Source organism: Helicoverpa armigera, chromosome 6 (genome assembly GCF_030705265.1).
Source record: "Helicoverpa armigera isolate CAAS_96S chromosome 6, ASM3070526v1, whole genome shotgun sequence".
NCBI classification, from domain to species: Eukaryota; Metazoa; Arthropoda; class Insecta; order Lepidoptera; family Noctuidae; genus Helicoverpa; species Helicoverpa armigera.
In genome coordinates, this window is record NC_087125.1 from 4,531,697 (window position 1) to 4,554,020 (window position 22,324).

General features: G+C 36.8%; 2 protein-coding genes across 2 annotated transcripts in view; one reads left to right on the plus strand and one right to left on the minus strand.

Moving 5' to 3' along the window:
• The window catches only part of LOC110373141 (uncharacterized), a 45,600-nt gene extending 25,971 nt beyond the window's left edge, over positions 1–19,629 (minus strand). Inside the window, exons 1-2 of the mRNA XM_021330320.3 lie at positions 19,480–19,629; positions 9,624–9,753 (exon numbers count right to left, since the gene is read on the minus strand). Of these exons, the coding sequence (XP_021185995.3) occupies positions 9,624–9,753; positions 19,480–19,536 (187 nt within the window). The 5' untranslated portion in view covers positions 19,537–19,629. The remainder of the gene's footprint in view (positions 1–9,623; positions 9,754–19,479) is intronic.
• On the plus strand, positions 4,885–9,130 carry LOC126053624 (uncharacterized). Its single transcript, XM_049836186.2, has 2 exons — positions 4,885–5,998; positions 8,999–9,130. The coding sequence occupies exon 1, from the start codon at positions 4,964–4,966 to the stop codon at positions 5,930–5,932; it is 969 nt and encodes a 322-aa protein (XP_049692143.2). The 5' UTR covers positions 4,885–4,963; the 3' UTR covers positions 5,933–5,998; positions 8,999–9,130.
• Positions 19,630–22,324: the final 2,695 nt, after the last annotated feature.

Sequence of the window (22,324 nt, forward strand, 5' to 3'; positions counted from 1 at the left end):
AAAAGGCAAATCGTTTTATGTCATAGCTTTCTATATAAGTATGAAACATTTCGTAATATTTATTTCAGCAGCACTGAAACATACGATACAGTAATTATTTCTAAATATGCTCCATAAAACTACAAGTAAAAATACTACCCTTTATTCTAACTCTATTTCCGTCTAAATAAAACTTGTACAGAATATTTTCTGAAGCAAAAGGAAATAAGGAAAGTTTACGAACAAAATGTGGAAAAGTAAACGAATAGGTTTTCAGGCGAGCTGAAATCTTTGCAAGTCGATGTACGGCCGTGATATACTGGCAGGGTCAACTGTTCTGACGACTATAATAACGCTCCCGGTAAAATAAAAGCCTTCACTTCCTGCCGCCATTTTTCACGTCCATAATAAAATGTATGGAGCCCCATAATTTATGATGAGCGTACGTAACCAAACAATTGAAATTGCTCGTAATGTGAAGTAGTCGCAATTGTTCTGTTAGTGGGTAAACCATTAGCTTCGTAGTCATATTTTCAAACAAAAAAATTAAAAAAATAAGCCACCTTCAGGATTTTTGTTTAAATAACTAAATATTTTCAATTATATTTCAATTTAATTCTGCAAACAATCTATATTAAAAAAAATAATAGAAGGAAACATCTGAATTAAAAACCTTCTCCCTTTTGGAAAGCCGGTTAATACAGGAAGAATTTCCCTATTAATCCTAATAAATCCGAACAAGATTAGATCCGAAGAGCTCACATAACAATGTTGGTACCGTTCTATCTGAGCTCCAACTTGAACAATACACCGTCATCCCCCCTGACGTGTGTATGAACTCATCAGAACAAACTTCGCTTCTTGTTGTTCATGTTCCAAGACTTTAACAACATTATGATAAGGGAAGCTGCGGCTATACTTAACTACTCTCTGCATGTTCCTGAATATAAGTAGTTTGAAAACGTAAGAGATACAGAATACGCTACAGTATGTTTTATCATAGGCTCAACAGCACCAAGTTTTTACGAGTGTATTTCTTCAAATATGAACGTATGACCTACTTATTAGCTAGCAGAGAAAGAAATACAGATCTTTAATCAGACATTTTTGTGAAGCAGAGAAAAGTGTTAGACTCTTACTTAAACCCACACACAGCTTTCGTGTTCCAGAATCGCGGTAACTCTTACAAAGAGCCTGAGAAATAAGACCTAGTAATAATATACTTCACTCGAAAATATATAAATGGATACTTGGGTAAATTCTGGACGATCAACATATAACCCTTTTAATAGCCAGACTGATAAAATGCTTTCAAAATTACAAGTAATAAGAGCTCAATTGCGAACATTTTAACAACAACAATTTAATGCTCTTAACAGATAATAAACCGTCGCATAAAGAGCTCTCAGAATGAATGTGATATAATGCGCGCTTAAAGCTTGGGACCCATCCTAATCCCATGGGGAGGCATTACAACGGAATGGGTAAAAATGGCCGAAAAACATGGAAAGCATATTAATTATCAAGGAAAATTTGATTACCTAGAGGTTTATATGTAAGGTTTCCAGCCAATGAAGCCTTTTCGAAATTGGTGATTATACGAGATAACCGTTCGAAATCCGTTTTGAAAAAGTAAAGATAAGAAAATACTAAGCATTATAAGATGAATACTATTAAGCAAATAGTATTGGTCGTGTTTATGATACGAAAACTTTACAAGTGACCCGAATCCACTGCTCCCAAGCGTAGTACAAGTGTAAATTGCCAACGGGAACTATTTGCCGCTTCTGCAAGCCCTGTCTAGCCTCAGCTTAAAAACGACTCACAGAGCGGATATATTGTACCGTTTTATTCAGAAATGATGACATTATTTTCAGCCACCAAGCAATAAATAACTGAATTTAAGCTAAACTTTTATTTACTTTTCAACGCTTTGAGTTCCATATTCATGACATCTGGCTATCCGGCTACGCTTGGTCGTAAAGAATTGCACTTGTGAACATACATAATGTATGTAGACCTTCCTCTTTACCCAGACTAAGCATAAGCACTAAACTATAAAGTGCCGACTCCGGGTAACCTGACCAGACCTCTGAAACCGCAAACGAGTTTAATGACCTGCTGAATGAGACTGAAGAGATGAATTTAAGAAATGTTTTAATGAAATTTCCCGCAGCATTTCAGAATGAAAATCTAACATACCTGTTTCGGAAACATTTCCTAAATTGTGTTTGCAAGCTATCCGGAATCGCTAGCGTTATGAATATCGTTCCGAAATTAATATCTACGCATAAAAATCCTCAAATAAAAAGTTATGTGAGTGAATCTCGCCGAACACGCAATGTTGGAGTGGCAATTTATACAAGTATTCCATCTGAGGCCCAACTGTTAACTAGATGCTTGAATAATGTAAGCATTGGAAGACTCCCGGAGGGACTCCTCTCAACTTGTACAAAAAGAATTGATGATAATGAACAATTGTATTTCAACTTCCTTTTTCTGGCGGTCGCTAAAAGTTTTTATTCGGTTCTGAAATTATCTGTCTATTATGGGTTCGCTTAATTTTGCGCTGAACAGAGTTTCCCGTAATTATATTTTACAGGATACTTTCGTGTTTATTACAATTAGAAACAATATTCCACATCCATAAAATAATAAAGGTTGTGTATGTATATTACTTTAATTAGGTAGGTATTATTTAATTTGACTTCAAATAATAAGTAGACCAATCAACTTGGATCTAAATTACTCATTAAATATATTGTAAATTCCGTAAATCATGTTTCAAATTCCGGCAAATTTGTACAACAGGGAGCAAAGTGTGTTGCCAAGAATCTAATTTTATGAAGGGCTTTAATTAGACGCCTTGTATTTCAAATAACACGGAACGAATTCTTTCAAGTCGGCATTCGAAACTAATGAAAGTTTTCATTTTAAGGATAAAAGCGTGTTGTATTACAAAGGATTTGTTCGACAATATCCGCGAAGGCCTACAGGCTCAGCGCGTCTCACTCATTGTACACAAAGACGAATAAGTAGGTATTGTTTTGTTTTCAACTGGAGCTCTTGAGGGTATAAATGAGACGCGACCTGGATAATGGAACATTTCATCAGCTGTATAGAACAAAACAACATTGCTCGGAACAGTTCGGCTGACGTTGTTCAATTTTCTATTATACTTATATATGGATTACATTTTCCTTCCCCCTTTGAAGACAGTCGGATCGTCAGCTCTCTGCATCGTTTGACTGCGCGCTAGTACCTCTCGAGACGTGAATAGCAGGCGTGTCGTTTTGAAAGTGCAGAAGTAGTAACATGTTACTGGGCCATTAAGTCACTCGCTTCCCTCCATTTACTCTTACGACTTGCGAGAGGAAATACGCGAATGAACCTCCAATTATATGCCATGTGTTTCTTTTTATCCTTATAAGCATTAAACTGCTTGATCTTGCCACTTGAATATTTCTTCTAAAATGATTCTACTTAAAACAAAATGTATGCAAATGACATTCGAAATATGATAAAATCGACGAAGTATAGATAGATAAAAACGTCGACATTTCGTTACAGAAACATCGAAAATTATGATTGCGAATTAATGAAACGAAATGGAAATACATTTTAAATTATCGTTTTCATTTAGGGAGCGATATTGAAATATTATCAATCGTGGGACCGAACGTAATCGGGGCAGAAATCAGTTCTGAAGGGACGAAGCTATCATTAGGTACAGTTACGAGTTAACCGACCTCCGTACTCGATTATGGAGACCTAATGACTCGTCCGTACTACACAGATACTGGCAACGAAGTCTTATTTATTTCATAAGAAATACTCGTAACAAATATTGAATGAAATGCTTCGTTTCAGATTGAAGGCCTCATTAAGCTTATTCGGAGTAAATATTGAATCTCTCTGTATCTTTTTTGTCGTTTTATGGCATCCCTTTGATACTTCGATTGGCTCGACATTTCACTGCTTAATAATGTATAAGAAGTGGACATATGTAAACATGGAATATATTGTGATGTGGTGTGTAAGTATTCCATCTAGCTAGAGTGACTTCCTTGAAAAAGTTAATGTTGTGTATAAAACGACAAGGCGTATATTTACATTTTCTTATCGGCACGTACATTTATATGTGACGGGGTTGTATTTCGCTAGGCGCAGGGTCGAGGGCGCTATCAACGGTAATGGGGGTCTTGGTTGGATTGCCGCCGATTAGACCTAACGGCCCGTGGGAATATTGAAATATATATATACGTATAGCTCTTCTTGTACAACTGGCATCTTTAACGAACAATGTAGAGGCCATTCCGAGAGATATCGTGAAAGCTGACAATAACGGGAGCCTTTTTGTGAATCGTATCTTACAAAGTATTAATTTTACTTATCTCTACGAAAGGCTTTGTCCTATCTGAAAATAGACTAAGTACTTAAGATTTTTTAAGGAGTAAAGTTGCTTTTTTCTCCGTAATGAGATGGTTGCTGCAGAAAAAATAAGAATACCAGCTTTTTTCTTTGTTCCTTTAGTGCTAATTAGTAAGAACGCGCCTAAAAGTAACATTGTTTTTAAAATGTTCTTACCTTTTTACTTTATCTGTCTAACCTCAATGCAGTATCTGTCGCAGAACTTTTAACTTTCTTTATGACAGAAAATAATCACGGATCCTGATTTAAGAGAGTAACTAAGTTGTGAAAGCCATTCAAACTTTTCATAATTTTAATCTGTGCTGGCCACTCGTGACGTGAACAAAAATATTTTTTCAAAGTTTTAAAGCTGTCTTGGGTAAGAATAATATTACTTAACCTGAAACCGAATATTCAAGTGGGATTTTCATTTAAAATTACTTAAATGATAAATAATTCTGAAAAATGAATGTATTAGTTTAGATGTCAAAACCAATCGCGCGTGTATACTGTGTCGCTAGCGCTACTGGCCACTTGATTGCGTTTCTCAAACTTTTAACTAAAGTCACTAGAAATGTTTAAGTGCAAGCGTTGTGAGTTAGAATCGAGGGATGGTGTCACATGCACAGTGTGTGAGGCCAAGTTCGATTTTCCCTGTGCAGGCATCACTGAGGGCGGGTGGAGAAGGCTTGGGGATCGTAAATTAACCTGGAAATGCCAGAGCTGCAAGTCTACTCCAGCTGCCAGCCCTCTTACTGGGTCTATTAAGGCGACATCTGCGGAGTCGGAAACTATTCTATCCGAGCTTAAACGTCTGTCAACTCAAATGGAGGCGTTACCCATGTTGATAGAGAGCATGAAAGCAATCCAAAACGAGCTCGTGGAACTTAAAACGATTAAGGAAGAATTCTCAGTTGTGAAATCATCCCTTGAGACTTTCAGTCAGGATATTAAAGCTTTGACATGTAAGATGTCGGATCTTGAGGACGAAATTGAGACATTGAAGAGGACTAGAGAGGAAATCATAAGTCTGCAAGAACGAATTGTGAAGCTTGAGAATCAGCATAGTGAAAGTGAGCAGAGGTCTCGCATGAACAATATTGAGATCAAAGGGGTGCCCGTATCTAATGATGAAGATCTGTTCGCTATTATGGCGAAGATTGGGGATACAATTGATTTTCATATTCCAAAGGAACAGATTAATTATGTAGCAAGGGTGCCGACACGAAATGACAAACTTAACAAAAATATTATCTGCTCGGTGCACAATAGCTACTTGAAGAATGATTTTGTAGCCGCCGCGAAAAAATATAAAAAGCTAAATGCTGGTAATTTGGGTTTACAAGGTACGAACAGAATCTACATTAATGACCATTTGACATTAGAAAATAAAATCCTGCTCAATAAAACCAAAGCTCAAGCCAAAGAACGTGGTTTTGAACATGTCTGGGTGAGGGGATGCAAAATACTAGTGCGAAAAAACATGACTTCTCCTAAATATCACATCAAAACTCAGCAAGATTTAAAAAAGTTTTTATGTTAAAAGTATTGAGTCGATTTCCTTGTTGGATATTAATACACTTCGAGTCATTAACTTTGAGAACCGCAGGTACATGTTTTTTCTATACATTCCGTTCTTGCCCGTGTTTTGTTCGCTTATCGCTTGGTGTCAACCAGTCCGCACATCATATGCTTTATGATTTTGGCCACAATTCTTTTACGCATAAAGACCAGTTATGCTTGTTTACGCAAAGTTCTTTAACTTTAAATAGATGTGTTTTGTATTTTTCGGTTGCTGTTTGCAAATTGTTGTATGCGCTTTATACATATACTGCTAAAGTTCAAAGTTGCTTGTTCACATTAATTACTTTATTTTTTACCCACTTGTTTTTTAGAACTGGATATGCCTTATATTTTTTCTATTTATTTGTTACCTTATTTATCCTTTATGATGATGGCGTCTTTTAATATATTTTATCAAAATGTACGGGGACTACGAACTAAAACAAATACGTTCTATAGAAATGTATGTTCTAATGGTTTTGATGTTATTTGTTTAACTGAGACATGGCTCACGGAGGGGATATCCGACTCTGAACTGTTTGATGACAGGTATCTTGTTTGGAGGCGGGATCGCGATTATTCCAATACTGGTCAATCTATGGGAGGCGGTGTTGTGATCGCTGTTAAACGTGACCTCGTAGTTGACGCTCGCAATGAGTGGTGCTCGTCTGCGGAAGACTTGTGGGTAACGTTAACATTGCAACAAAAGAAACCCAGAAAAACATATAAAATCCACATATGTGTTGTGTATGTCTGTGGCCAGAACCAAGGCAACTCGTTAACGGCACAATTAGGTAATTTCTCGGACAATTTAGTAGATATAGTTTTAAAGAATCCTGCTGACAAGTATATTATTCTGGGAGACTTTAACCAACCTAACATAATGTGGCTTCCTGCCAACGATGGTCATTATTTAAATCCCAGTAACTTGCACGGACATATTCAGTCGAATTTTATTGACAACCTCAATATTTGTAATATCTTACAATACAATGCGCACTGTAATAATAACAGTAGGATTCTTGACCTAGTGCTGTCCAATGACGAGGTCACTGTTACTTGCTGCAGCGATCCTCTTGTGCCCGAAGATCCACATCACAAAGCTTTGTGTGTCACGGCAAACTTTGTTCAGTTACATAGTTTACCTATTCGTCCATATACTAAGTTCTTATATCAGTTAGCTGATTATGACTCAATTAGAAAAGAACTAAATCGCATAGACTGGCAAAGTGAATTTAACAGTAGGTCGTTAGACGACGCTGTCTTTTATTTCTATGCTGTCATAAATAGACTGCATGACACCTTTATACCAACAAAAACAATTTTCTACCAATCAAAGTACCCTCCTTGGTATAAAAGCCCATTGATAAAAGTTTTAAAAGAAAAAGCTAAGTTTCACAAAAAGTTTAAAAAGTATAAGAATCTTTCAGACTATCAATCCTTTGACACATTACGCCTAAGGGCTAAAGAATTAGAAAAAAATATGTATGAAGACTACATCAAAAAAATAGAATCGGATATATGTAAAAACCCTCGAGCTTTTTGGAGTTATGTCAAATCAAAAAGACAATCTAATTCGTATCCTGCAGTACTGCAGCTTGGACAGATATCTTCAAGTAACGGGGAAGAAATATGCAATATGTTCAGTGACTTTTTTTACTCAAACTTCCTCAATGACGCGGATACTGATGCTAGTCTATCATCAGATATCATGTATAGCCCCCGCGAGCCTACTCAGAGCAGTACACAGGATATCAGTACTATTGAAATATGTGTAGGTGAGGTATTTAAACTTCTTAAGCAATTGGATATAAATAAATCTTCTGGCCCAGACAATATCTCCCCGTTATTTGTCGCGAACTGCGCTAAAAGCATCTCTGTTCCCCTTTCTCTCCTGTTCAAGCGATCACTTGACACTGGTACGGTACCTACGATCTGGAAGTCGGTATATATAACACCGGTACACAAGAAAGACTCGAAAACTCAGATTGAAAACTATAGACCAATCTCAAAGCTGTGCGTGTTTGCTAAGATATTCGAGAAAATTATTTACAGGCAAGTTTACTCGGCACTTAAACTCTGTTTTAGTGAACAGCAGCATGGTTTTTTAAGAGGTCGGTCAACAACATCCAATCTTATCATGTGTAGTGACTTCCTATCAGAGTCAATGTCTCAAAGGTCTCAAGTCGATGTTATATATACTGACTACAGCAAATGTTTTGACCGAATAGATCACGTTATCCTAATTCAAAAACTTCTCTCTATGGGTATAAGAGGCAATCTTTACCGTTGGTTCACATCGTACGTTCAGAATAGATGTCAAACAGTCGTTCTAAACGGTTACTCCTCTAGGGCTATGTGTATTCCTTCCGGGGTTCCGCAAGGTTCCTTATTGGGACCCTTATTGTTCAATATTTTTATTAATGACGTAGAAGCCTGTTTCCGACATTCCAAAATACTGTTATATGCAGACGACATGAAGATTATGAAACAGGTCTCCACAGTAGAAGACGCTATTTTACTTCAAGAAGATCTTGATAATTTTCAAAATTATTGCGCAATTAATAAACTGGATTTGAATATTTCTAAATGTTATATTTGCTCTTTTACTAGGAAACCAAATCCAATTAACTTTAATTATACTCTGTTGGGTACCCCGGTGAATAGAGTAAATGTTATTAGGGATCTAGGAGTGACTTTTGACTCAAAACTTATCTTTGGCGTACATATTGACAATGTAGTTAAAAAAGCTTCTAAAGCATTAGGTTTTATCCTCAGAATCTCATCAGAGTTTAATAGCATCAAGACTATCAAAATATTGTATTGTTCTTTTGTTCGTAGTCACCTGGAATATGGCTCTCAAGTGTGGAACCCTAACTATAATATTTACATTAATCGTTTAGAGAGCATTCAAAGAAAATTCCTAAGGTATGTTCAGTTTCGTACAAAAGTTTATTTACCAAATTATCCTAAACGATGCAAAAAGTTCCATATCCTACCACTTTTCGAACGTAGAAATATTGCAGACTTAGTATTCCTGTTTAAGGTTATGAATGGATTGGCTGACACTCCGGAACTGGTGAACAAAATAGGACTGCGTGTGCCTTCTACATTTCTACGCAGATTTAATCTTCTAGACACACATGCGGCTAAAACCACGTATAGACAAAACTCTTATCTGATAAGAGCGAGTCGTGCATATAATTCGGCCTGCAGGGAAGTCGATATCGATCTTTGTAACACTAGTATTGTTAAACTTAAAAAGACTCTGTGTGATTACTTCTTTAATCATGTTCAGTAGTAACTAGCATGCATTTAATTGTATAATTTTATTTTTTAAATTTAGGTTTGTATTGTTAAGTAGCTTACTATTGTTCATCTTACTTGTGAAAACTTGTAATTGGCGATATCTCACTTATAATAATTAACTACTGTATTACCTAGCTGTAAGTTTTCCTAAAAATGTAAAATAAAATAAAATAAAATGTTTTAGGCTTCAACTACCCATGATAGAAGAACAATTTTTTTACATCAAAAGAAACGACATGTAAACAGACGACATATTGGCTTTTAAACAAATGAACATCCACAAAACGTTCATTTTTCAAAAAGGTATAATCGGTCTTCATGACGTGTTCCTATTTCAAATAGAGTGCGAATCCATCACTGACCTGTGACAAGGTTGGCATGATGGAACTGGCAGACAGCATCAGCCTCGTACCATGAGATGCGGTCCCTGAAGTAGCGGTAGAACACCGGGAACCCTTCCTCAGGCAGCACCCATGTGTTGCTTATGTTCACCTGTTGGAAAAGAGTATTATAATTATATTAGTCTCATAAAGGTCATACTGGATTGATTTTCGTCAGTTGACAAAAAACAAAAGGAACAAAAAACTACTACTTATTTGATTTAACCAGCTGTCAACGTGAAACAGCTGTGAAAGATAAGACAGAATTCCTTTCGTATTGACACTATTGGCGTAATGATTTATGTGCTGTGTCTGGATACGAAAACTTAAACGTGGAAGGGATGAGTAAAAAACAACAAAAACTGCTAACTTCTTTCGGTCCCCTCCCAACGCGGTAATTTTTCACAACGCTTGTCCATTGCACTCGTCAACTATTTATCTTTCGGTCGGACACACGCTCGCGAGACGAAATAAAACATTTCTGCTTTAAAACTTTTAAAGTAAAACTCAATATAATTCTGTCGAACTTTGTTTATCAATAAAAGACAGCAGAACACACTCAACCGCGTCAAAACTTCTCTCCAAGAAGAAAGTTTTTAAAGTCAGTGTACTGCTCCGAACACGTTCCAGTATTCGAATTGCATGCATAAACTTGTGTAAATTCTATACAAAAAGTGTCAATATTTGCGGAGGAATGTGCCCGGCGCGCCACTTTAATGAACTTTGCCATTCGCTACAATCGTGCTGGAGAAAATCCGCATAACAATAAGTGCAAAAATGTAACTTTTTCTATGACTACAAATGTCAATTGCACGTTATTCAAAGATAGCACGAGGTTATTTCGACTACAACGTGTAACTAACAGCTGAGATGGGATTTTGGAAACTGTGATTGTACTGTAAACTGTGTTCCAAGTTGTTGTTGTAGATAATTTCGCCATCCAACCGTCCGCACCGCTGGAGTGACTACAAACTAAGTAGCTACTATTCAGTCCGTATTAGCTGTTCTGTCCCTTAATTAGTAGATTCACTGGTTTTTAATGAAACGTGCAAAATTATCGTCTTTGTGCAAACTTTTCTCCGCAGACTACGTGTATTTGAAGGTTATAGGTATTATAATCCTTGAAATTCTGGTAAGGAGTTGTAACTGTTACCAAAAGTGTGCATACTTGTACCCAAGAGATATGTAGGTACCTTTAGTATTTATTTATTTAAAAATGTATGTATTAGGATCTTGGAAGATTGCTAATAGCAGCGCTTCATTGGAGTCAGAATATTTATTTAATTTAACGAAGAACATTCCAATAATTGGTATTCCGAGGTAGTTTGGTTGTGCGCAGTGAACTTGCAAAGCAGCCCTCGAACAAGCTGTTCCCGATAACTTAATTAACATGCTGAATTCTCAAGTCCTCCATCTGACTTCGTAATTCAAACAATCGCTTGTTCCCGCCGTGTTTATGCGTACCAATTGTTCAATTGGATTCGATTGATATATAATATCTTGATGATACTCCACGAAATTTGTTTAAGCTTCATTGAATTGTTAAGTACCAGCTGGTATCTCTGAATGAGGTACAATTACGGTTTCAAGCACCTTTGTCGGAGGATAATTATTTCTGCTAATTTATTTCAAACTACAAGATTTGAGCAAAGGAATTATATTACGACTATAATGAGTCTCTTTCTTGTAAATTAACTAAAAGTCTTCATTTAAAAAGAACAAAACATCAAAGCTTTTGATGAGACATTTTTCAAGGCATGTAATACCAAAAATACTCCGAACAAATCTGAATCAGTGTTTTAATCCCGCGGCTGAGGTACTTACAAATGTATTGTTGTTTGTGTAGTTCAAAGCCGTTCATTGTATCAAACATAAAGACGTTTCATTTGTATTGTGGCTTCAATAAGGACTACCTTAGTTGCGGCCCTTGACATTCTATCTTTTGTCTTTATCAAGTTTACAAATAAATCGCGGTTTGTATTTGACAGGTGGAGAGGCGGACAAAGCTAAGGCAATATAACATTGTGCCTACTTTCTTGGGCTTAAGGATTTCATTTTGTTTAAAGTCTACAATTGACCAAGAAGTTTTTATTTATTTGGATAATCGCCAGCTACTCTGCCGCCTTCCTTAATTTTACGTACATTCACCTAAATAAGAGAAACCTCTTTCATTTTAATCCTTTTTAATTTTATCAAATCAACCTAATACTTTCAAAGGAAGACTAGTCCGTAAGCATCAAACTAAACGTATGCTTTTTCCAGAATTTTACGTGCCGCTCGCATAATGTCGTTTCTAAAATTTAAACGCTTAAATCCGCGCTTGAATAAAGTTCGTTTACTCCTTGGAAAGCGCTGCCCAACAAACAAGCTACTCTTATAAAATTATATGTTTAAGGTCTAATTTCTTATAGTTGCTCTAAAATCGCTTTCATTATGTCAATGTTCCTTATTATGGCACAATATAAGAAAATTTGGCTAATATTACCTTTACTCTTATAATTTGGTTGGGTTAACCATAACAAGTCCAAATTACATGATTATAATAAGGATTGAAAATATGTTATTCTCATAAGCGCATTTACAATGCTTTTAAGCCTTATAATATTCAAAACCTTATAAAAGCTTTTCATTTGGCTAATTGTTCTTATAATAGTAATGCACAAGCTAACTATGATACTTTTACACTCATAGGAGCATTTCATAAGATGTCTACCCAACAAACAATATTCTGCATTTTATATGGTCTTTACAAGAATGAATGCAATCTATAATCACTTACATAGTCATTAAAAAGGTTTTATTCTCTAGATGGTCATATTAAAATATTCTTATACCACTTCTACTGCTACTAGTATAATACTACAAAATGACAACCCGATACCAACAAATCACTTGAGGGTTCCGTCAATGATTTTATGGAAGATGACAATGAAGTACAGGAAATCAGTCAAGAAGAATATAACGGTAGTGGTAGTGAAGAAGACATAAATTGAGATCTTCTCCGTAAATACAACCATTGTGATAATACCTCAAATGTAATATAGCTAATATTAATACAGCTACGGAATGATGAAAGGAACCCTAACGGTAGATAAAATGGCGATAGCAGATGGAATAAATGTTGCCATTACAGAGCTTATAATCTTATAGATTTCTAATAGACGTTGTGAGAATGATATTACCCTTGTAAAAGCGTTATAAAAAACATGCCTTAATAATTATTCCCATTTTTACGTAAAAACTACTCAAATTCAAGGGCGCGTTGATATAATTACACTTTTTGTACCACATTTTATCATACGTTTGAATTCCCACACAGTTTTCTCAATAAACAAGCACAATATACTCTCGGATTCAGGTACACTAAAAAAAATAAATGAAATTAATCATGGTTCTTGTTTTCTTTAAAATACTCGTTGACGCTGCCAAACTGAAAAAATCACTCAACAAAACACTTGTTGCAGAATCTCAAACACTGATTTTAAGGCGAATAGCTATAAAATAGTTTTACTCCCTTTTTGCTCGCCATTATAAAACATGTATAAGGTTGGTTGGCTTTTTAAGAGCAAATCCTTTTGCTTTTATTAGTTTGACTCCCTTATCGCTTGCTATAATAAAGTACATATAAGAAAAAGAAGCTGACAATAAAGCAAATATAAGGGGGGTTTGAGGTTATTGTTCTTGTAATTTGTGCCCAAACGCACCCTTATTAGCGTTAATACGGCTCCTATAAGAAATTTATTTTTGGCATTTTTTGCCACTATGAGAGGATTTTTTGTTTGTTGGGTGAATAAGCTCGTTTATCTTGATACAGCGGCCTTCCTCTTTTATTGGCTTGAGAGATTTTAAATATCGAACGTCAAGCTACTAATAAGATATAAGTAACTGACAAGATATGCATTACTCTTTATGAAATATTGAGTATTTACTCGATATGCAACTTAAATACGTTAACTGATGCTATTTACAATTAAAGTGTTGTTTTAAACGAAAGTAGAATGAAAAAGAGATCTGAACTAGTTATTAGATAGACAGACACTGTCTCTTTAACAAAATAAAAGATATTTACCATCATAAATTGCACGACCTCGCTTGGTCAATAAAAAACAATAATAGAGAGTGAGTTTTAAAACTAATATCCACGGATATGCGGACTCTCGATATTTTTCTTTCATTTCAGCAAAATGGAAATGCAATATTACCTATGAAAAATAAAACTGATATGCATGTTTGAGTGCTACTGGCATACCGCAATCGCAGAATAATATTCTAAAGTTAGAAATGGCTTTTTATGGAGTTTTTAGTTTATCTCCACTCTAATAAAACAAAAGAATATTGTGTTAAAAGTACAGAGAGTTTAGCAATTTGGAAATTATTACTTCTGTCTGCGCATTAGACAAGAAACATATAATTTTTTCATTCTTACTTTAAACTTTAAGAAAGCGGAGTTAGTTCAACATTAAGAGTATTTTTCCTTGAAGTTAAAAATGTTCTCAGGTTTCAAATGCATTGTATTCTGTAGTACTATTAAGTAACATGATAGTTTCTAACTCAAGCCATGTAGGTCCCGCATATTATATACCAACAACTCTGCTTCGAAACTTCTATTCGAAACTTTCGCATCCCACCTCAGTAACCTTCTATATAAAATTACCTTTGTAACAGAGCAGTTATATCAAATAGCTCAATTTGTATAAAAAATGCCGTCCATTAAGGTAATCGTTACGTCACTGTCGCCGTGACAGAAGCAAGAACATTACTGACAAAGCGGTCCCGCGATAACGGTGAGGCCAAACTCCGGCCTATTTGTATACCCGACCGTTAGTAGTTTAAGATGGTACTTAAGATGGTTATATTTGCACCCTCAGAACATAATGACGCATATGGACCCGTAGAAATTAACCCCCCGACAGTCCGAGGTGAATTCATCCGAGGGGTTAACGCTGTGAATGTATAATTATGTGTGTATTAATGTAACTTAATGTGCGCCCACATTCCCGTGCCAAATGTGATTGTGTGACGCCCTAATGGAATACACAAGTTTGAGTCGAATTAAAATGTTGGATAAATTGATTAAATAAGTTTAGGTTACGCTCCATCAGAAAGTTTTGAAGCTGTCAATTACAGTTACATTAGAGAGATTTGTTAATGTAGAATACAGACACAGTAAATATAATTTGATTTGGTTTTAACGTATTTTATTCTAATCTGTTTTTTTAACAAGTATTTTTAAAATACTTTACTTTATTGTTATTAAACATTATTTAATTAATTAATCATATTAATATTTAATTGTCATAATGATAAACATATTTTTAGATGTCAATCCTCCTTGCGCCCATCCTGCACCGAGCAGGCTGGCAAGAAGACGAAGTTAAGACGTCGACTGCGATGACAGACCTTCAGAATTGACATGATTTCCAAATTATCTTCAATGCTGTATTTTTAATAACTTCGTTTTGATATCGTTTAATCATTTTTAAAAGTAATGTTTGTAAGCAATAAAACTTGCACGGTTGTATGTCTTTGAATTATGTGTTTTTAATGTTTGTCTACCCCTTCTGATCTGTCCTTTAAGATCAGAAGTGGAATGGACCGGCCCTCGAATACGGCGGCGCGGGCGGTCACCGTTTTGAATGGAGCTCACCGCTCGTTGCCCGCTCCCGCGCCGCTGTATTCGAGGGCCGGTCCATTTGATTATACGCGTAAGATCCTGCCGCTCCCGCGCCGCCGCCGCTGCCGCCCCGCTGCCCGCAAAATTCGAGGCAGCGGCCTAAGGCCTTTGCGTTGGCATCGCGGCGACCGGGAATAGACCTAGCATTAAACAGTCAGTGCGCTTCCTCCTCTCTCCTACTATTGTATGTGCTGTGCCCGACAGGGTCCATAATTGTGACATAAATTACCTATAGAACAACAAGTGTAAATATTATGGTGTGCATTAACGAATTGAGTATTGAGTATAGAGCTGTTTCATATTTGTAATACTCTTGCTCTGATGCCTCCCGGGAAAGTCCCTAGAAGGTTTGGAGGACTGATAGCTGAGGCATGGAAGACAGCATTAATGTAAGATTTGTTTAGAGGAAGGCATTAACTGAAATGACTACTCCTAGTAAATGGCAATGATTCTTAACAACCTGGAAGCCTGACTAACAATGACAGCTTAGTTTTCGCTTTCTTATTAAAATGATTATGTTCACTTAAACTCCTTACTAATAATGCATGAGAGTTCGTCAATTAATGTTTAAGTACTCAGATGCCTGAATCTGGTCCAAAGCCTACTTCTTTAACCTTCTGTCTACAGATATCGGAGATAAACTGAAACCAGAAAACACAATGAGGTTTACTACGTGAGAAGCACATAATTTGACGACGTATGTGCTGCAGTTTCACACTTCTTGCGCTTCCTTTATTCCTGCATGCTTTGCGGAGTGCCGACGGTCAGAACATCGCACGACATTGCTCGAATGATGAGAGCGAGTGGATAGTATGCCTGGTATATCATGCATTCAGGCGATCAGGTGATCTGTTTTATTTTCCACGTGGTTCTCAAGTTGAGTTCGCATTCGCCTCATTGCTCTGGCAGACGCACAGCACGACTACTGTCCAGTTTCGGGTTCGATCCCCGGGTCGGGCGGAAATCACTTTGTGGGTTTAGAGAAACTCCCAAAAGTAGCCCGAAATCTATAAGTTCGTGATAGACACCTATCCATCAGTGAGTTTATAAATGCTGATCATGCGCTTGATATCTCTCCGGTTTTATTGGATTACCGTCTCAACAAAAATATGAGAGTAACAGTGCATCTGTGTGTGCCCAAATGCTTGTGAGCTATAGTGTGTCCTGCGCGGCTGGCTGATCTCCTTAGAGAGAATCGCTGTTATGACCAGCAACTGGTTTAGACGCTATTCAGTCATACATCCGAGACAATTTTTCTCTTAGCTGAAATAAGTATTTCAATTGTGATACCCGTGAGATGACGTCACATAATAATGCGTTTACGAATAAGACTTATTGAGCCGAGCTCAATTATGGAACAGACTAAGTTAAAATTCACTAAGTTTTAGGTAGGCCTGGTAGTTAAGTCCTCGTAATTCCTCATGTGGCTCGTACTGGCACTGGTAAATATTGTGCGTTACGTTGGATCAATGCTCAGCAGCAAGTACCCATGCGAAAGCTACTGTTAGTTGCAAGTGTTACTAGTAGTTAAACGACGAAGAGTGCCTGTGTGGCTTTAAAGATATATCTCGCTACGTCCGACCTTTAGAGTTACGTTTTTGCTGACTACTTAGTGAATACCACGTAATACGTGTGTTTACGGTTCTTTCGAACAACTGGAAACGTACTCGTTTGTTTGTTCTAGCGTGTCCACAGAATGGGGAACTGTTGGGGACTATCAACCAATCGATATTTTGTTATGGTCAGAAGTGACCGAACGAAAAGATATTCCTTGGTATTATTTCTGTTACAGTGCACTTACACGAGGACGTGTAAAGCGCAGAATGGCCGTGTCGGCGCGGCCCAATATTGCTGGCTAATTCCTTGTTGGTGGTCGTCATGGTGTTGTAAGGTGGCAACGTCAATTGAAATAACCTTATATGGAGTCTTAAGGGAAGTCTGATCTTATATATTTTCAATTTGCCCATCATGACCTTTTACCATTATTTTATAAAAGATGATTAAAACTGCATACGTGTCCATTTCAACCGTTGATCACTTATGTTTCTTGGCACGTGATTAACGATGAGTAACGATGATATTTTGGATTACTATTTTGATTTTATGTATCAAAGTTATACATGTGTGTCGTGCAGCTATTAGCTTATTTAGCCATAAAAGAAAGTGCTTGCAGCACTAATAACCGCATAGACAAGCACTGCCACAATCATCTGACCAAGATGCTCTGTGGCCAATGATGATGATGATGATGATGATGATGTCAAAGTTATAATTAAGTCATGGATTTATTTCTTTGAAAACTTAAATCGTTCAAATGAATGGTCAGCAGTGGCCGAGCGAAATGCACCCCTCATAAAAGTTTATTAGAACGCCACTGCTTCCGCTGTGGCGAAGCAAGTGGACACCTCCTCAGCTTTCTTTGAGAGCTGCGAGGCAATTTGACAAGGACAAGGACTTTGAGGACGTTCGAATGTACATGAGTGAGTCTTTGTGTGCGTGCCATGAAAGGGTGCATGAATATTGATGCGTTGATCTAATTGGACCTACTTTCAATGACTGATTTTGACCTTGACTGTAATTTTAGCTTGGAAAAGGTCTTTTCTTTGATTTTGACTTTGACACACTGGTGGTGCTAGTTGTCTAGACCACTTTGAGAACGTATGAATGTACGGGTCTCTGTTTATACCGTGGCGGTGTTACCCTGGAGGCCGCTGAGAGAACATACGACGGTATGGGTCTCTGTTTCACGTTGTCATAGTATGCAACCTAAACGGCTTAATTGCGCGCCTATGCTATGAAGGCGTCAAATGACATGCAAACCTTTATGACGTTGAGCCTCTATCACGAATGACACGCAAACTTTTGTTGAGCCTCTGTCTCCAATGACACGCAAACTTTAGTTGAGCCTCTGTCTCCAATGACACGCAAACTTTGGTTGAGCCTCTGTCTCCAATGGCACGCAAACCTTGGTTGAGCCTCTGTCATCAATGATATGCAAACGTTGGTTGAGCCTCTGTCACCCGGCAGTGTATGGGGAGTGATGGAAATCCGGATTCTGTCATTCACTATGCACTGAATCATATTTTTCCATTCGTGATAAGTCTGAAGCTACTTTTTCTTTTTGTTTTAATATTTTTTATACATTTTTATCTGTGGGCGCCTGAAGTGCACACATGCGCCCATGGTACGTACGAGTAACAAATAAAAGTAAAAGGAAGTTTTATTTTATTTTCTTCAAGATGTATGCTTCAGTCTTATTCACGACGCCGGGCAGAATATTGATACGTTTCCCACATATGTTTCAGAATACGAGCAACCTCATGCTGGTTCCCTTGGGGAAGATAGACCTGAGGCTAATGACGCAAATGATGGTGCAGCCGAAAGCGTGGATGAAGGTGCAGTCAACGACGTGGATGAAGATGCGGTCGAGGACGCCACGCCGTCAGGAACGGCCGTTTTAGATGTCAATCCTCCTTGCGCCCATCCTGCACCGAGCAGGCTGGCAAGAAGACGAAGTTAAGACGTCGACTGCGATGACAGACCTTCAGAATTGACATGATTTCCAAATTATCTTCAATGCTGTATTTTTAATAACTTCGTTTTGATATCGTTTAATCATTTTTAAAAGTAATGTTTGTAAGCAATAAAACTTGCACGGTTGTATGTCTTTGAATTATGTGTTTTTAATGTTTGTCTACCCCTTCTGATCTGTCCTTTAAGAATATATTTATCACAAATATAAAATTGAACTTTTTATTTACACAAACTAAAATACGGACTTTATTTACAAGTGATAATTAAAAATGCTTAAATTCTACAAATTAAAAGAAAAAGGATTAAATAAAATGCTTGACAAAAGAGAAAAACCCTCAGCGAATAAAATGTTGTTCAAAATTAGAAGTCGAAAGTTGCGTCAAAAACTTTCCCGAAAATATCGACTTTCGTTTAAATATCATTTCAACCAAACGGACTTTATAATTAAAACAACAAAGCAAGTTAAAATAAATTTCGTTAGGTTAGAACAAACGAAAAACAACAACTCCTAATATTGCGACTTTCGTCTTCGTCTGAAGTATCACTGCGGCACAAAGTTTTCAACTAACTGCTGCTAGTTATCCACCCAAGTAAAGAGGTTATAAGAATAGAAGCCAAAAAGTGTCTTACCGCTCGTCCTTGGACGGTGGCGAACAGTGCCAAGAGCGCGACCGAACACCACAACATTACGTGGTCGAACACTCGTAGGGCGCGTAGCGACCGACTGTAGCTGCCGCTCGCCGTAGCGTGACTGCCGCAAGCTACGACAACGCTACGAGTCTACGGACGTCGCGTGCCGCGCGCTACGACCTCAACTCGGACCTTCGTAGTACATTATGTAAACAAAGTATTTGACAATAACATACAAGTAACGATCGACCGTTTTGTTTACACTCACTGTTTGTTGTAAAACAAGGTCAAGGACACTTATCAATAATTAAATCTTAGATGTAAACTCGAGATTATGCTTTTCACTTCCCTTAAAAATACATTAGTCTGTCGCCGGAATAAAATAAAGCCAAAACTTCAACTAAAACCATCCGTTATTTTATTTTTATATATATCTAGGGTCATCTTCTCCGCCTAACTTTATTACAAGTTTTGTATCATATGTGGTGAGTAGGTACTGACATAAGGCTATTAAATTATTTTACATTAGACTTGAACAACAAGCCTGATAGTACTATTGAAAACACGAAAAAGCTTTTATAGAATTTTGTGCTATGTGCACAACCTTTTTATGACATTATTTATTATATTGTGTAGGTACACACAACAGCGTGTCTTCCGAAATAACACATAACGCTCTAACTAGTGTGTTCACCCATAACTTTAACACCATCGTAAAGCTATCTCACCACCAACAGCTATCTTATGGGTATGAGATACACTCTCACACACACTAGACCTTTTATGTCAACCATAAACAACCCATCCAACCATAGTCAACTTAATCGAGGAAATGTTTCACAAACCAACCACCGATCGCAATCATTAAAAAGTTACGATTCCAAATTTATTTCAAAATAATAAACTTTCAAAGTAATTACTTACAAATAAATTCAATTTCAGGAACTGTTTTCGAAAGATTAAAATAAGAAAATTAATAATATTATGTAAAGTTTTTTTTTTGTAAAATTCCTTAAAGGGAACTCGATATTTAATTGAAAGGTTGTTTACTCGTTGGGTTTAAAGTGTAGTAGGTACTGGGAAATTGGTAAAGGCTTAAACCCTTTGCGTGGCGGCAGGTTAATTTCAAAAGTTTACGCTTGACTTATGCAAACTTTGTTGGATCACGCCCATCTCTCAATTAAAAAGAGTATTGAGATATTGAATGGAAAAATACGGGATGATACCTACTTCCGAAGTTTAGATATTGATTTAAAGTTAAAAAGTTTATTAGTTATTTTTATTGCTTAACAGGCTTTAAATATCCAACACTTTGTAAAAACGTTATAAAGTTATCGAGTTCCCCTGCAAACACGAAATCTATTCTTAATCTACTCTTTGTAAATTTATAATCATCGATTTTCAAGCCCGAATGTAATTTAGAAGTAGTTTTTGAACCTATTTTTTATTATGATATAAAAATGATTTAAAATATTCCTTGAAAAAGTATGACGAATTACACTCATTCAATATCTGTGAGAGATAATGCCTTTACTCAGACTCGAACAATAAAAAGCCTAATGATGATAGTGAAATAATAATAGTAACTTTCATCACTCATTTTACAAAATGAGCTAAAAATTTTAGACTACCACTTTAGTTTAAAAAGCTTGAAAACTGGCAAAAACGCAAACACATAAAAGTAATTTAGGGTTGATAAGCTGAGCAGCGGGTTGCGTATCCTCGTACACAGTCATTTGTTTAAAAATCAAATGTAAATTCTAACAGTGCTCGTGAATAAAACATCACCGGTGTAACTGCACGTGAACTTTTTTAATTAATCCCCGTCTCTTGTACAAACAGAACACCTACACGCCGGCGCAAAACAATTTTAATTACGGCTGCTACAAAAAATTTCATCCAAAAAATCAAAAATATTTCAATAAACAAACATAAATATTTTTGGTATTTCCCAGTCATTTGTAGGATGTCTTACAGCTAAATTAATTGCGGGCCTGGGGTAGTTAGATAAGCGTAGAGTATCGCCAGTTGGGTTACTTGTACATGCTCGAGGCCTCTCGGGAAGACGGATTATTATGGTGCTGGAAGGCTTAGCTGGCAATCTTGAAACACAACAGATTGATACTATAGTTTCATGGCTTCGGGCTCTTAAGACGCTACGTTGTGTGCGCATATTGTGTGCATTTAATGCCTATTCAACAACAGTTCTAGAATAGATAAACTTTTATGGAATTATGTTCTGTCAGTGAAACGTGAAATAGAACAACACAGATATTCCAGACATAAATCTTAATCTCATTAGAAAGGAAATGTTAAAATACAAATTAAATGTAGTGTAAAATATAGCAGTACACAGAACTTGCCGACAGTAATTTTAATCAAAGCGAAAGAATTTCTTGCTCTTAATATCGAAAAAATACCCGGGGAAAAATAAGCGCTGACGCCAAGTATTATAACGTTTCCTGGAAAAACTGTCTGGAACATAAGCAAAGTCACTTACACGGCGGCGATATCCGCACACTTTCCTCCACACACGCGCACTTTCCGACTCAGCACAGTACAGGTTAATGAGGAAAAGAGTGGAGTTGACGAAACTGAGGCAGTTTCCTCAGAGCGCGTGGCTCGGTAAATCCATTCCTTCGACTTGCCTCGGCACGTGACGCTCATGCAAATACACCGTAATATAACAGCCCGTCCGCCAAGTCTTTTATTGTTCATTTTACAAAGTCGTTCCTCACAAAAATATTCCGAGTACAACAAAGAGTTTCGCTCTAATAATCGAATATGTATTCTAATGGTCGTGTTGGATAGAATTTCAATAACAATAAATTTGTTTTTGAACATA

What these genes read in the sequence shown, in the direction of transcription:
- LOC126053624 (XM_049836186.2), top strand. Translation starts at nt 4,964, where the DNA reads ATGTTTAAGTGCAAGCGTTGTGAGTTAGAATCGAGGGATGGTGTCACA.